The 16,998-nt window shown below is 37.5% G+C and overlaps 1 protein-coding gene across 1 annotated transcript in view; it reads right to left on the minus strand.

Annotated features, from left to right (window-relative positions):
- Positions 1–16,998, minus strand: part of mpp7a (membrane palmitoylated protein 7a) — a 91,703-nt gene continuing 74,705 nt past the window's right edge. Inside the window, exons 13-17 of the mRNA XM_043229448.1 lie at positions 14,297–14,377; positions 11,219–11,312; positions 8,276–8,384; positions 7,093–7,236; positions 1–2,551 (exon numbers count right to left, since the gene is read on the minus strand). Coding sequence (XP_043085383.1) covers positions 2,372–2,551; positions 7,093–7,236; positions 8,276–8,384; positions 11,219–11,312; positions 14,297–14,377 — 608 coding nt within the window. The 3' untranslated portion in view covers positions 1–2,371. The remainder of the gene's footprint in view (positions 2,552–7,092; positions 7,237–8,275; positions 8,385–11,218; positions 11,313–14,296; positions 14,378–16,998) is intronic.

The following is a 16,998-nucleotide window of genomic DNA, read 5'->3' on the forward strand; positions in this document are numbered from 1 at the left end:
TAACTGATTGACATTTTTAATGTCCATTTGGAGGAGATGTTGTTTTATAACAGCACAGGTTGTAAACTCACGATCATTGACAGAACGAAACAATACAGGTACATGAATTGTTGTTCAGATGAGGCTTCCACAAAATTCATCTGAGACCACTTGGCAGAGGACAAACAACCAGATACAGAGGTATATTGCTAAAATACAGGATTCAATATTTGCTTTGCATATTTCATTTAAGAAAGACTGAACAGACTTGACAAAAGTTTGGAATCTGTTTTGTATGAAAATAAAAACGGAAATATATCAAAAAGAAGGCAAGGACAAACATAACAGTGAAGCAAATGAATAAACATCAGTGCACCTTGATTTTGATTTGTGTTTCTGAACTGCAGGATTAAACTAAATACACTATCTCCATGTTTCATAGACAAGGCTTAAGCCTAGTCCTAGACTAAAATGTAAATCTGAGCTGCTTCAACTGAAAGACACTTGCACTGACTGATCTTAAAACATGTCAGTACCATTGTTTTGTCTTAAGATACACACCAGAAATGGTTTTGTCTAAGGCAAGTTTATAAAAATTACTTTTACGTCCTAAACTGAACTACGGCCTAATCCTGGTCTATGAAACCGGACCTAACAGTATGGAGTGAGAGATTGACACTGCTTGATTGAAAACCAATGTATTAAAACAAGACAAATGACAACAAAAACATGTCTTGAGTGACATATCTTTATCCCTTTAATTTCTGAAAATACCTCACATAGTTCACCCAATAAAAGACGATTCTGTCAACATTCGCATGCCCTCATGTCGCTACTAGTGATGCACCAAAGTATATATTTTTTTTTAAAAATAACACTAAGAAATAAAATGTCTAATTTAGTCAAACCCCCCCCCCAAAAGTGGTTAATTTCAGGGTGTAATGTTCTCAGATGATTAAATTAAAGCAGTTTTTGTAAACGAGCCAGCTCTTGATATTTCAGTTGAACAAATTTTACATTTTGCTACTTTAGCTTTCTTTTTTCTTTTCACATTTAAATGTGTCCAAACTGCTGACATGTTTACACTTTTGTACCTTATTCACTTTATGTGCACAAAATAGATTGTGACGTGATCCAAATCCATCATCTGAGAAGCGTTAATTAAACTTCATGGCTGGATACTTTTTTTGTTGGGGTAGCTGAAATTTTAGAGCACCGCTACTGATATTCATTCTATGTAGGTGTTACACATGAGTTAAGTAGGAAGGGACTGTTGAGCACCGAAAACAATAAAGTACCATTGAAGTCCATATGACTCATGTTCTATACTCAAGATCTCCAAGTTATAAAATAGAACTAAATTATGACAGAATTTTCATATTTGGGTGAACTAATCCTGTCTGAACTGCTTTGTAACAGTCGAGGTTCAATTCATTAAAGATTTTGATTCAATTGTGGAAGTGCTGCTGTTAGGCTTCCAAGACTCTTGACTAATCAGTTCAGACTGAATAACCTTCCCTTATATGTCCTTTCCAAATGCCTGCCCTTAACAACAGCTAGTCCTTGTGGCCTGGGCAATAAAGGAAAATGAAAATGGAAGGAAAGGGGAATAGAGAAAAACAGATAGATGGAACAGAAAGAAAGAAGTCAGCTTCCGCGCACATCGGTTTCTACTGTACGTTAATAAAAGCTCTGTCTACAAGGACCCTGAGGCTTTGATCAGCCATGAGCGCTTGCTAAAAAAGCCTAAATAAATCCTCACAGCTCTGATTTTAATTTAAAAATCTCAATAGGGAACGGGCTAAAAAAGTCCAAAAAATATCAAAATATATTAATTTTCTATTTAAATAAAATCCCTTTGGGCCCACTGAACATCACTTGATATCCCCCAACCTCATTATATATTGTTAATGCTGTGCCGATTAAACTAGCTGCAGAGTAACAGGCCAACGGACTACAGTGGACTACAAGTTCTGAAATACAAAAATGTGGACTTTGAGCACAGAAAAATAATAATCATCCCTTTGGTTTCTATAAACTAATGTTAAAAATACACTAAGGAGTGGTCAACGCCACCAGACCACTTGATTGGCAGTCTGAAACACTCTCTCAGCGGCGGCTAAACAATCTCTTGACTGCAGTTACACCCGTTCAGCTATATCCGCCACGAAAAAAAAAAAAAAAAAAAAACCCTATACGTTTCTCCAAAAACAGATAAACCACTTCAGATGCTTTAAGACAACTAAAATATTTCCCTGTCACCATCTACAGCCAAAAATAAAAACACAATAAAACAGATTTCTTTCACAGTTCTTAAAGTCCTTCCCTTAGTTTTCCCCAAAAATGTTATGCCTTGTTCCCTTGTTCTTTTTGTCCTGTTTTGTGCTGACACTCAGGAATGAGTCCAGCTGACGGGCACCCAGTGAGCTTCGGTCTCCACTTTCCTGAGCGCCTGCTTGAGCTCGTTGAAGGCAATCGTGAGGTCATCATTCACAATGACCTTTTCAAAGAGGTGACCATACTGGTTTTCCATCATCTGAGCGGTACTGATCATCTCCTGGAAGTCCTCCTCCTAAACAACAAACACATTTAGTCCAAGTTCTTTTTAAAGACATAAAAAAACAACCCAAAGAAGTCAAAAACACACTTTCCCACAGTATTCCAAAAACCAGCTTCCAAAAAGGACTTTCATAGATGCCCTTAACATTGACTTAATTAAAAAGTATTCTTTTTTGTTTACCATAAAACTGTGTTAGATGCAGAAACGCAAAAATATCAACATGTGATAAAAGATAAAACTATAAACTGATATTTAATGTTCTACACAGTTAGAGTTATAGTTTGAGGTCTGGATCTCCAGTGGTTTTGATCACAGGAACAGTGGAGCGAATAAACAGACCGCGATTTTATACCCTGGCACATGTTACACATTGGTGCTTAAAAACCCAAGAAAATGATCAAGAGTCATTATTCATTAAATATTTTTACAGTTCAAAACAAACTGACGTTGCAAAAAAACAAGCTAAAATCAGACATACTTTATAAGACATCAACCTCCCACCACTAAGTACTCTTTTCATGACATTACAGTCTTGGTATAGCCTAGTTATGGACTTTCTAGCATGGCCTTTGACCTTTCTGGGCTTGTGGGTCCTAACTAAGTGTTTATGTGGGCAATCTTGGCATTTGGTGCCAGTCTCAAGGAACATGGCAGGGTTTGAGTGGCTTTACCAATATAGACTCAACTTTTACAACATGGGACCCATACTGAGAGCGATATGGCGCTATAAAACATATTGCCACTCTAAATCAGAAGCTTTTGGCCAGATTTAAAACATTTCAAATTGTGCTAAAAAGCTATTAAGCAAGCGGTAAGTATGGAAATGTTGGAATTAGGCATTAGCAGACAAGCTTAGCAAAGTCATGGAGCATGGCCATTCTGAGACGGCAACTTGCCCCCCCACTCTTTGTTGAAGCCTTCCCATCTTTTCTGATCAAGAGTTGTGATTTGGTCAACATTTCGGTTTCATCTGAGTCAAAGAGCTGCTGGCGTTCCGAAAATTACAGCAGTCTCTCAATCTGACAGTTATTGGCAGAACACATCAACAGTCGCAGTTCATTGACTTAGTCCTGGCTTTAATAAAGATCTGGTTCAACGTGGTGGATTAGCTTGTATTTGGCCTAAACAGTCAAAGGTTTGGCCCAAGGTCTGAATATATTTTTTCTTCATTCTGTCATCAAATACAAACCTCATGCTAATTGAGGTATAACAGATGTTGTAACTCCAGGGGAGTGTTATTACCAAATCTGATCAGTTTCAAGGGTTTAAATCTATTTTTCCTCTGCATTTCTTTCCGATTGTTTATTTCCCAAAGGTTCTAATGCGCTCTCTCACTCAAAATCCGGGCCTTCCCTCTTTAAAAACAGAAGAATTTCTTCAGCACTAAGCTATCTCTCGCTCTCCCCCTCCACAGTCAGTGTAAGGTCTGCTTATCTCTCAATCCTTGCCGGAAAATCGATTTTTATTGGATCATATAAAGTGCACCTGCCCTTATCATTAAACCAGTTCAAAAAGGACATCTCTGGGTCATCAAAAGGTCCCTGTTTTTATATTCCCAAAGTAAAAGCACTTCATCTGCAGACTGGGCTGACTTTTACTGAGCACAGGACAAAAAAAAAAAAAAAACATCCTTCAATTTTAGCTTATGTTTCCATTCCTCATTATGACGATTTAATGTCAGACAATGAAACCCTCTGCTCTTCTACCTCTGATGACATTTTTATGAAATTCCACTCCTTTTTTTTTGCTACTACTAAAGAAAAGAGAATGAGTGATATTTTGATCTTCTACACATTAAAGTTATACAAGCGATACTAAAAGGGAGAACAATAGAGTGGAAGACTGGATTCAGAGAAACAAAGGGATGCCTGTTTTCTTGCGCAGAGCCGACAGCGCTCAAGTTCATGGTTCTAACAGACGCAGCGTCTCTCTCTGGGAAAGAAATACTGCAAAGTCCAGGATAAAATACGTCTGTGACATTTCATCAAACACAATTTTTCTTACGTACCAATAATAGGCTGAATCTGGGTGCCTTTAACACTGTCAGGGCCTATAATGCACTTTTGCTACATTTTGCCAGCTACGAAGGCTTTCTTTTTCCCTTTACTAGTACCCACAGCGACCTGTTGAAAGCAGGCAGACGTTGCTGAGGATTGTGTGGACAGCCTTTGGTACAGTTCCTCTTATAACAGAGATAGCCAGGGAAACATTCCCAGAGACAACAGCATAATCCTTCAGCTTTCTGGGAATTTAAAAGTTTGGGGAGTACGGTGTGGTCTAATCACACATTCAGTGGTTTGAATTAATGTGACCAGCATCTATTCGGTTTCAAACTTGTTGAAATAAGAATAATTAAATGCGCTTCTAGTATACATCTGTGAGCATGTGTATTAGGGCTGCACAATAGTTAAATTGATATCGGGATATAGTTTAACGTGATGGCAAACCGTAAAGGTGGGGATTTATTTAAATAAACGTGCACTTCCGAAATCAGTGAAGCTCAGAACTGTTCATGTACATGCAAACAGATCATGATACAGAGTTTCAGCATCTCTAAGTTAGGTTGAAAACAGTGTGCTACTTCATCTTTCAAACTTTCTTTCATCTTCAAACAGGCAGTGCATATATTTCTCACTTGCACAGACCAAAAACAAATACTTATTATAAATACTTTCTTTTACAGTACAACAGTACTCCTGTATTATATTTCTTATACTTCAAAGTTGCATACAGTCCTACTGAAAATACTCCTATCCCACAAAAACAGTGAAACCATGGCCTCTTAAATATCTAGTGAAAAGAAATCTTTTTTTCCCCTCCATTTATGGTTATTAAAGGAGGTTTCAGTTGGTTCCTATAAAATTTGTTCATGTTTTTCCAAATTGTTTAACCCTAAAATGATGATTTGCACTCAAATAAAATTTCACAGCTTTTATTTATTTATTCCTTTCTTTTGTATGCATATGCACTCGCCAACAAAATCACCACCAACAAAAGTCTTCCCAAATGTAGCTATTCAAGCGATTTAGTGATACTTTATATAGGGTATGATTTCTCTGTTGTGGAAAACACAGACAGAATCATGGAACAATCAAAAAATATATTGTGTAATGCAGAATGTCATTGAATTTTGGATGAATAAATTAAAAGTATGTGAGAACACTTAAATCAAAGCACAATATGGATTAGTGCCTATAAACATTATGCCATAAAAATACTATTTAAAAATGAGTCTTTTATGTTCTTTGTGTCTGAGTGAATGAATAGAAATATTGTTTAATACACACATACTGAAGCATGCGTGACACAGTGTTTTCAATCATGCCTTAAAATATGAGTATATGAATATATAATCAAAAAGATCATTTTTAACTTGATGAAACTGACAAAAATACATTACTTAATGTAATGACAGTAGCACTGCTAATAAAACGGTTACTGGTAATAATACTAAGTCACTTTGAAGGAATATTTATCAGAAAAAAATATTTATCAGAATTAATTTACCATGGTTTAATTTAGTTTAATTTAAAAATCAGAATTTATGTCAGGGTTTTTTTTTTTCAATATCATGCAGCTCTACTGTGTATCCATTTGTCAAAATGCAGTCTAGATGACTGAAAGAAGTTGCTTCTATAAAATCATAATGATTATACAGACTAAAGCTGATGTGTTAAAATGATTAGCATTGTCTCTACTGAAATTGCCAATAATGACAGTTGCTGGTTTGTGTTGTGCAGAAGACTGAAAAACAGTCTATATTGCATTTGAACACTTGTTGTGTCAATAGGTTGACAGGTGAGCACGTGTTTGGAGCTCCTAACCGCATTTGACATAGAAAGTCTCTGCAGTAACAATAGGCATCAAGCCATCTCTGCATGTGGTGGAGTTAGGTTCCTGGGGTCACTTATCCTGTAGCAAGCACGCTTGGCCCCGGTGCAGGCACACAGCAAGATACACAGGCAAGAGCTGAACTCTGGGAAAGTCATTAGATACCCCGCATATTCAACACCATATCGTGCGCGTGTGCGCGCGCACACACACACACACACACACACACACACACACACACACACACACACACACACACACACACACACACACACACACCAATGGCAGGACAGGGTAAGGGTCTGGTGTACGTGTTAATTGATTTCATATGTTTTCTTTGAGAGCAGTCATACAGGTGTAGTGTGAGCTCATGGGTCTCATTTCAGGTTGATGCTCAGGGGAACAGTTACACATAAACACACGAGGTGCAGGCACATACGCGGACACACACACACACACACACACGGTAAAACGCTAAACCAGAGTTTGTTTGCAAGGTCCAAAAGGAAAATGACTATAATAAATGATGTGAATGTTGCCAGTAAGTGATGAAATCTATTTCTTATTTCACCAAGAACTATGTGAGATAGTGGAATGAAAACTCCGTGAACATGACCTAAAACCCACAATGACCTATTGAGGGCAAAAAAAAGAGATCCAATCAAGATGAGAGGATGATATATGGACAGAGCGAAGTGAAAGCTGTGTGTGGTGTGTATTACCGAGAAGGGTTTGGCCGAGTTCTTATCATCTTTGCCTGAGATGACTTTTGCACTCTTCCTGGTCTCTCTCAAACGCTCGATGGATGGAGGCTTCACAAACACCACATAGGGCTTGAACTCAGACGTACGAAGATGCTTTAGTGTCTGATGGAGAGAGAATGTGGAAAAAGGGGAGAAAGATAAAGAGAGCAGGGTGAACCGCAGTCATTAAAGCAGCATCACTCATGCCATCATGATTTAGTTTGACATTGATACTTCTGTGCGTTATTACTGTTAGTCACTGTTACATTTTGACAGAAAACAGAGCAGCTGATTCACACTGAGCTCAACTGATCTGACTCCATGAGTGAAAATAAAGCTCTTTGGTTAGACAGATTACACTTCAGGTAGTCGGGTTCCTGATGAAATTTTGTAAACAATCAGACCACTGAACTTTACCACATTTTTTATTTGGAGATGTTTCAAGCGACTGAATTAATCATGGACTTCAAAGTTACTGTGGAAAAAAGCTACAAAACGTTACAATGTGGTTAAATCTAGTTAAAAATGTTTCCGCCATTTTTTTTTCTTTTTGTTTTTTGAGTTTGATAGCCATGAGCACTTAGAAAAAAAAACCCTAAGAACCAAATTTTAGATTGTTATAAGTCAACAGACTTTCCAAAATCCAAAAATATTTTAACAGGTGCTTTTGCATTTTGTTCCATCATAGCCTTGTCTTTTTCACCTCACTCTTTACGTTGATCAGCTTGACTCACTCTTCTTACGTGATAAATAAAATCTGAATTGTGAACTCGGTGCACTGTGAATGACGAGCCACGTTCAGCCACAGTCTGTTCTCTGAATGAATTTTATTATTAGAAGAAATATCAAAAAGAAAGTGTGGGACAGTGACAGGGTGGGCAAGTGACGTAACTGGTGCTGCAGCCTAACGCTGGTTTCACCATCAACATCATCAATCACAGCAAGCATTAGATCTCCTGCCCTAATCTGAACACAAAGAAATGGAGTGCAAACTCACAAACACACACACAGCACTGATCTCAAAAGATCCAGGAGGAATAGTGTGTAATGTCACACCTGTGAAAGGAGGGGGGGATAAATCTGGAAACAGAGACTGAAAAATGGAGTGACGCAGAGGGAGGTAAAATGGAGAGGTAAAATGTGTATCTGAGGAGTTACTCACATGTGGCTGTACGTCTAAAAGGCACACCTTGTTCTTGGACAGGACTGAACGTACAGAGTCAAAGCTCGTCCCATAGTAGTTTCCCTTATACTCTCCATGTTCAATGAACCTGAGGCATAGGAAAATACAGAAAAAACAAGAGAGGTTTGTAATGATTCATGGCTCTACATGCAAAAGCAATGCCCATGGGTCTAAGTGACCCCACCCTAGAATAAAAAGAGAAGGCAATGGCCAGGATAATGACAGGAAACTCATAACCCATTATTTACTCCCAGCCTGTCCTGATGCTTTCAGTGTAAAAGGCTGCTTAGACATGCACGGTGTGTTCACCATCACTCGCATTCTTCCCCACATGGCGATTCCAGACAGTCTGACACAAGGCTCTTTTATATAATCTTCTATGTTACAGTTTAAATCAGTAACACCTGTTTCCTTGCAGCACAGTCAAGCTTGAATGCCAACAGCAAGAGTAACTTGACTTCCTGAGAAGACAAAGACAAACAAACACTTTTCCAGTATTTAATTTGCCTCTCGTTCAATCCAATCCATAGATTTTTTTTTTTTTCCTGACCAGCGTCAAAGAACACGGACATGTATTTTTAGGATATCCGTATTTGCAAGAAATGTGGAAGAATATGGAAAGTATTCCAGAAGAACGAAAGAGTCTTACCCCTGCACAGTGTTGTAATATTCTGTGAATATTTGGTTATGCAACTCAGGACACAGAAATGACTACTACTGAAACTACTGGTAAAATGTTCTTTATACTGTACATAAAGGCTTCTTTATTGTTCCCTAAGTATCAATCCAAATGTCAACAAGTCTTTGAAGTGAAAACTATAAATGCGCTCACACTTTTGGGCCCATGCTGTCTACAGCAACCTGTGATTGGGCGATCATTTTTAGAAGCTAACGTGACTCTTTGCCACTCTTCTCCTGTTAGACATGTCTTAAAACCCTGTACACTCTTTCATTCAATCCATTTTGCTGGTCAGCCAAGTTGATTTAGTTGGGTGCTAAGAGGTGGTTTGCTGGTGTTAATTTGACATGTAGGGTTACCAGGAATTCCTAAAGTGACTAAAATTTTATTTAAAAGCAGATGTGCTCAAATAGGGCTTCTGTGTCGTGGCATTTGTTGTCATGATGCGGTGCATGTTTTGGATGGTGGGGTGGAGGCTGCTTCTGTGGTTTTTGGGTTCATTTAAATGCTGTTTTTAGCCCTGCGTAGGGTTTTCCAAGGGAACACCAATGTCGTGTTTGCTCATGAGAACGGGCATTTTCTCAAATGAAGGCAGAATAATGAGCAATATTAACTTAATGGTTAAATACAACTGTCTGGTTTAAAATGTTCTTAAAAAGGTACTCCATGTATGCAGACTGGTTCATATGGTTTTAAAAAAAAATTCAGGAAATTTAAATGACTTCAAAATGAAATTATACATTTCATATGATGATAATAATTATATAATTTTCATATGATGGTTCCACATGGTTTTTCCAAAACATTTTCATGATTTACTTTCATATGGTGTTCAAAATCATTCATACCATTTTTAAGAAAAGATCTAATTCAAACCTGTTTCACAAAGTTTTACTAAATCATTTTTCCCCAAGTAATTATAATATATGCCAACTATGTAGTAATGACTTGTTTAACTGCGATCAAACATCCAAATTAAAAAAAAATGTTTATATAGAACTATGTATATCATGTATGTGTACATGTAAAATGTTTTCAAAATATGTACAGTATGTGCATATTTATATGCATATACACGCACACAGCATACTTTTCTTAAATATATAAATGAATGTGTTTATATACAATAAATATACAAAGTAAAGATTTGTGTAAAAAAAACAAAAACATTTTGAAATCATTTGACAGCACTATATAAAACATGACATTAATAAAGAAATATTAAAATAATATTTTCTTTTTACTAAAAAAGAAATTAAAGTTTATAATATAAGTATTTGTATCTCTGAGTTGCACATTTCACGTTTTTTAAAATAAATGTATAGATCCGAACAGATTACAACAAAAATACAAATAATGGAAAAGAAAACACTGACAGAAGGGGAAAAAACTAAAACAGTCTTTCCAGCCCTGTTGCAGTCCCTCGTGCCCACCTGCTCAATCTTGCTCGTTCTCAACATTGATAATTGTGGTTTACTCAATTTGATGTTCATTTCACCACAGAACAAGCCACTGCTTGTTTTTTCCACCACAAGGCAGTTAAAATGCCCAGTTTGCTGGCGAGGTGACATTCTATACGCGTTGCTGTTGTGTTGTTTTATCCTCTGATGAGGGGCTGCAGAAAAACATCCATCACCAGGCCATCCATACAAATCTGAGCTTACGAACCACTGGGTAAAAGAAGCCTGATCCCCCTCTCTCACTCTCTCTCACACACACACACACACACAGAAACAGACCACCTGTCAACACCCTCTCACTCTCGCTTACAGAGAAGGGATCTGAGCCCACATCATGCTGCTACACAAGTAGCACACACTCACACACACAATTTGCTTGAAGGAAATGGAGTGGAAAAATGAAAGAATAGTGGGCAGCTGAAAGGCAGGGCTGGTGAATGTTTGCCATAGCGTCTGAGACAGACGACATCAGTGAAAATTGTTGTGCAGTGTTTTGACTGGGGTGCTGATTTACTTAAGTTCAGTCAGGGCTCTGGACGATGTGTTGAATACTAACTGGCCACAGAGGCTCCGTCTCTCAGATTTATATCTCTCCCACTGTGGAGTGTTTGTGTCAGGGTTACGGTTGACATAATTACAATCCTGAGAATAAAGGAAGCGGCCCACTAAACTTCAATGATTAATACTGACTATTTGATCTCCACGGTAAACTTTCACATCCCAAATCCAAATCACAGAAGAAACGTTCATATGCTTGTTCCAAATCGTCGGATGGTAACTTACTTGTTGTTTTGAATGTCTGCCTCAAAAAGGTGTTTGGAGATGAAATGATACTCCACTCCATCGCTTTCCTGATGCCGCTTCGATCGAGATGTATCTGTAAAAGACAAGGGAAAGCGCCTTTTCAAATCTAAAAATCACCTCATAAAATTGATTTGGCAAGACTGTAAATTGGGGCAAAGGTCTGTAGTCCATTCTAAGTTTTACAAAAAACAGACCCATCCACATAAAACTGTAGCATTTCCACATTAAAAAAAAAGGTCTCAACCATAGCTTCAGAAAAACAAATATAGTGGCATTAGGGCTGGATATCTTTAAATTGATTATGATTAACCATTAAAGCCAAAAGAAGTAAAATAATTACATGAACTAGCTCAAGAGAGTTAACCGTTTTGGAAACTGGGTTAACCACCCATTTTTACATCAGGAAAAAAGTGGATACTGGTCACATGTTCTGGATTTACTAAACAGAACTGGTTTATAAAAGTCAACTTCTTGAATTGAACTGCATGTAAATTGGTCACACTATACAGTATCTTCTGCTTGAACAATGAGTACAGGTAGAGTACAGGACAGGATATTCACATATCCACTAAAAATAGGTATTACCATAAAAGCTTGATCATAAGATTTTAATCAATATAATGCACATGACATGATTAAGAAGATTACATATAATCTGAAGTGGGATATTTTTACCCAGCCCTAAGTGGCATTAGAAACCGTTTCCCTAACTCCAGCAGGGTTTCTTAAAGCACTGTGGTGGAATAGCTTAATGGTTAAAGGTGCTTCAAGAAGAACATGTGAAGAAATGTTCATTACAGACATTTCCTTGATTAAAGGGAGTTTCCCCGTGGGCACTTTATTTCCCACTTAATTTTATTTAAAGTAAACCAGCTCTCCAAGGTCTGACGCCACACCCACCGCGTCTGTCTTGGCTCACCTCACCACAAAGCTTCTGAAGGGCAGTGTGAGTATAGCGCTGCTTGTAAAGCCCCAGGAGCACACTGTACAGTACCAGCACTGAGTTTACTCTGTCCCTCATTAGCCCCGTTCCTGCTTTCAGCTGCTTATAAACTCCTGTCTTTAAATCAGTCGGCGCGTGCCAGTCCAGCCAGCGCGGCTCCGCCGGGTACAGCCAGGGTCAGAGTTTGCCGTGTGGAGAGACACAGCGGTGTGTTTAACGAGTGTCGGGGAGGTCAAAGGTCACTGTAGAACACACCTCCGACAAATCGTCTGCAAGCCGCCAGCAGCTCCAAAACAAACTATTAAACTTTATCACCATTCCAACTCGCCTTGTTCCAGGTTTTTTCTTCCTCTGTTTTTTTTCCTTCTGCTTTTTCAAGGCCCCTATTGAATCGTCTCTATCGCTCTATCTATTTATCATGACACGTATGGGTAATTGTTCTGTATTTGTTTTAAATATATAAGCACATTACTGTTCAGAGTTGTTTTCACAAAGTAATCAATACTTTCATTCAGAAAAAAAATATTGAAGTTAATCATCAAAATGTGGTGAAGCGTAAAGACATTTAGAATATTACGCAAAAAATGCTGATTTAGGGAATCCTAAAAAAAGATTACACATATCAAACAGAACAATTATTTTCAACTGTCATAATAATAAACCATGTTTCTTGAGCATGAAATCAACATTACAATAATTTTTGAATGACCATGTGACACTTGCATTATTATTTTTCCCTTTTTATTATTTGCTTATTTATTATATTTTATTATTTATTATTATTTATTATTTGTTTTTTTGATTATATAAATGCAGCCTCTGTAAGTGTTAAGAAAAAAAATATATAAACTTATATACGTATATACTTTATACAAATATATGCTTATACACTTATATACTTTATACACTATATATATATATATATAAATAAAAGGAGACAGAAGAGAGAGAAAATATGGGTTGGGCGAGATGGGAGTAAATTATTAGTTGCCCTCAACCCATCACATATTTGATGAAGAGGCATCCCCCTCTCATGATGACAGCCCACCACAGACATAAGATAACATGTTATTATACCTCCAACTGCTGGTGCTCACAAAACAAGAAAAAAAAAAAGTTACTCCCTTGTACTGCTGAAAGAAATAGAATATATTTCATCTGGCATTAGCTCTGTGGCAAAGGAAATGTTTTTGGTGTGGCAAAAGAATTTGAATTTCATTCTAAGATCATGGAAAATAGCAGTAAAACTTGGAGAGGAGACAAAATGTTCAAGTGCTCCCATCTAATCGTACTCTACAATCTCGCTAGCATTTCTGCCATGACTGGTTTGCATTTTAAAAGACCCAGTTGTTGGAAATGTGAAGCCATCCCTCTCGTTGGTCTTCTTAATTAAATAGAAATTAAATAGAAATATATTCAATGTTTAATTATTCCATAATAACAATGAGAGCTGGAACTGGCAGGATTGAAATGAAAGGAGAAAGATGACAAAAAAGCACTTTCCAACAATCCATTCCTTTAATCTAAATCCTTCGTAAGGTCTGAGGGGAGCCGGGGTACATAATACAGACTAATGCAGGGGTCACATTTGTGAGCAATTAGGCAGCATTAAGGCAAAAAGCTTTGGATGGGATTTTAATACCAGTGGCATTTCAAAGTGTCAGAGCCTAAATCAGACACATCTATTAAAGCCAAATTCGAATGTAACAAACATCCAGCTGTTATATCAACAGTCAAAGGTTTTCTGGCCACTGTCTCCAACTCCTTTAAACTTTCAAGCTCTGTCTCTCACTTTCTTGCCTCTAAATATGCAATTTCTCCACAGCGTCGGCCTGTTTAAAGACATAAATCGCAGGATTATTTATATGTCCCAAAAATATCTGTTCTGGTGTATTTCCCTGGATTGTGCGTTTCTGCATGCTGAATAGAGGGAATGGGTGCTACTGCTCGGGATAGAGGAATGGGTCAAGTAGAGTTGTGAAAGACTGATGAGATGAGAGAGTCATTGTCACAAAAGGTAATCTACAGCACTGTGATGGGTATGAATAAATAAATAAATGAATATATGTTTAATACAGTCAAACAAATGCACACACACATAAGGAAGAACTTACGTGGGATGGTGACACTAAAATGTTGTGGATCAGATATCAACAACTTCCTTTTGAGCTCATTTAAACCAACACCAGTAGGACCTAGACAAGCAAAACAGAGAGAGACAGAAACAAACTCCATTAATATGTTGCTTTACTTATTTTAGCATGCTGCTATTTTCTTATAATTGTATCATTTCTATTTTTGTCAAAAAAAAACAAAACACAGGCTTAAAATACGATCAAAAAGACATATTATGAATTAAGTTTTATTAAAAACATTACTGTCCAAATGTTTGCGTTAAGACATTAATCATTTTAAAGACTAACAATGTTACAAAAGACTTCTAAGTGAAACAAATGCATGTCTTTTGAAATTGAATTAAGGATCATTTGACATTTTACAATTTTCACAATTTTTTTCCGCTTATCAAACAGATGCAGCCTTGGTGAGAATAATCTGGATTGCAAATTACAAATTTGACTGTATTCAAAAAAATAAATAAAAATAACAGTGCCTTTATGTTTACATTTTTATGCATAGTCAAAAGCAGTAAAATATAACAAATAAACAAGTATTTAATTTCTTTATACTGTACTGTAATTTCTAGTCATCCATTTCTCCTCGTCTCATCTCTTTTTCACTACAAGAGTTGATCTTTCTGTAGTCGGAGTCTGAACCACATATGCAACAAAAATACACAGCAAGAGAGATTTGATCCCTTCATGCATGTCAAGGCCCTGTTAAAGGCAGGCCAAGATTCACACTGTATAATGCAAAGAGTCAAGCGTGGTTTTTCTATTAGCCATTAATGATTGCTACGAGACATGCACAAATCAAAATCTATATGTTAGAGAACACAAAACAGATGTTTTTCCTACTATCTGGGAGAATACACATTTTCATTTGATGCATCATCCACTTTCCAACACACACATGACATCATGAGAAGCCCATGATGGTGCAAAACGTGCTCCCTTTATTCCACTGCGATAGAGGAGATGAGCAAGACGCTGATTTATTACGGTGAGGAAATAGGAGATTATTTTTTGTGTTTCAGGGTCACTGAGTAATGTGGAGCTCCTGTTTGAGAGCCATATGTAAAAACTGTTTGTGTGTGAATTAAATATATATATAGAAAAGGAAAAAAGTACACTGCGATACATGTTTCCAGCCAGTCATATTTCATACGCAAATGCTTCTTCCCCTTAAAAAGACCCACAAACGCGAACAGTCTTTATTTTCAGGGGATGTTAATTTCCAGACCCTACTAGGCCCCGTCTGCCTGCCACATAGAAACCTTGTCAAAGGGAAGACGGATGGTCTCTAGTCCCTTGGCCATTCTATTCACTCATCGCTTGCACTAAATGAGTTTAAAGCCCTTACTCACTCATCTCTGCAAGCGGCTCACCCTATCTCTGATGTATAGCTGCCCGTGTCAAAAAAAAGCCACAAACAGCATTGAAACTTGAAGCACTGAGCACCCAGCCAGATCCTACAGTCTAAACAGTCTTCAAAATATGCCGTTGTTGCCACAAATAGGTTAAACGACTTGACTTTGTGTATTTTTTCCTGATAATTCTGTTCATTGTCATGCGCTTTATTGACGCAAACAAAACTAGCCTTTCACTCTTCAACGGCCCCAATAAAATAACACATTTGAGTAATTGTTTTTCAGTCCAAGTGTATGGGCGCACTCACGGGGGCAGGTTGCAGCAGTCGTAAAAGTGTCAGTAGTCATTAGGGCGCTCATTAGGGGAGAAGGCTAATACGAAAGGCTTAATAACTTCCAGGCTAAGCGCAGAGCAAATGCAGTTAACCTAGAGGAGCTGCTAGGCTGGCTGAACGTGGGGGGCCGCCGTCCAACCTTCTCTCAACGCTCCTTAAAACACTGTCATCATGTCCTCGTATTATCAGCATCAACATATTCCACCAAGTGTGTCCGATAAATAACCTTTCTTCACAGTTCTATGTGCGATTATTTCACAATTAAAGCTTTTTTGGCGAGATTTTAAGCTGGGCACTATGCAACTTGTACAGCACCCTGCCAACTGCTCAGATGTGTAAAAATTATACTTGATAGTTCTAGGAAGAAACAACACAATGCAGCCCAAATTGTAATGTTCAATTACAAAAGCCCAGACAGAGATGTTTGGAAAGAGAATTAAAATTCTGATATAAAAGGAAATAAAGAATCTGATCCGTCATTTGAACAGACAGCTCCTTTAGATCATCATTTTCCTCAATGGTCATTCTTGTGTTCCACCGTTATTCTGTCTGGGTCTATATCAACTGAAATCTCTTCAATCTTAACTCAAACATGTAGAAAAAAACAGATCATTTGCTATGTTAAATAATCAGGTTTCAGTTAAAACACTACGGTGGGCTCGCGAAGCTGCGCATATGTTAAATGTGTTGACTTTGGCCGCTCGATTAATATGTATCCAAACAGATAAGATCTTGATTCGTCTGGAAAGTCGTTTGAAACCCAACCGCAAACCGTGGGTCAGTCGTGTTAGAGAAAGCAAAAAGAAATAAGACTATTTCGTTCTGGGGTTATTTTGCTTGACCCTGTTGTCCGCAGACATGGGTAAACACCTAATGGGAGTGTAAAAGTTTAAAGTGCTTTCAAATGAATCACTTTAGAGCTAGAAAGCACAAAGAGCACAAAGAACGACGTGTTGGGAAAAAGATTCAAAAGACATCGTTAATGGCTGCATTA

Source organism: Puntigrus tetrazona, unplaced genomic scaffold (assembly GCF_018831695.1).
Source record: "Puntigrus tetrazona isolate hp1 unplaced genomic scaffold, ASM1883169v1 S000000005, whole genome shotgun sequence".
Lineage (NCBI taxonomy): Eukaryota > Metazoa > Chordata > Actinopteri > Cypriniformes > Cyprinidae > Puntigrus > Puntigrus tetrazona.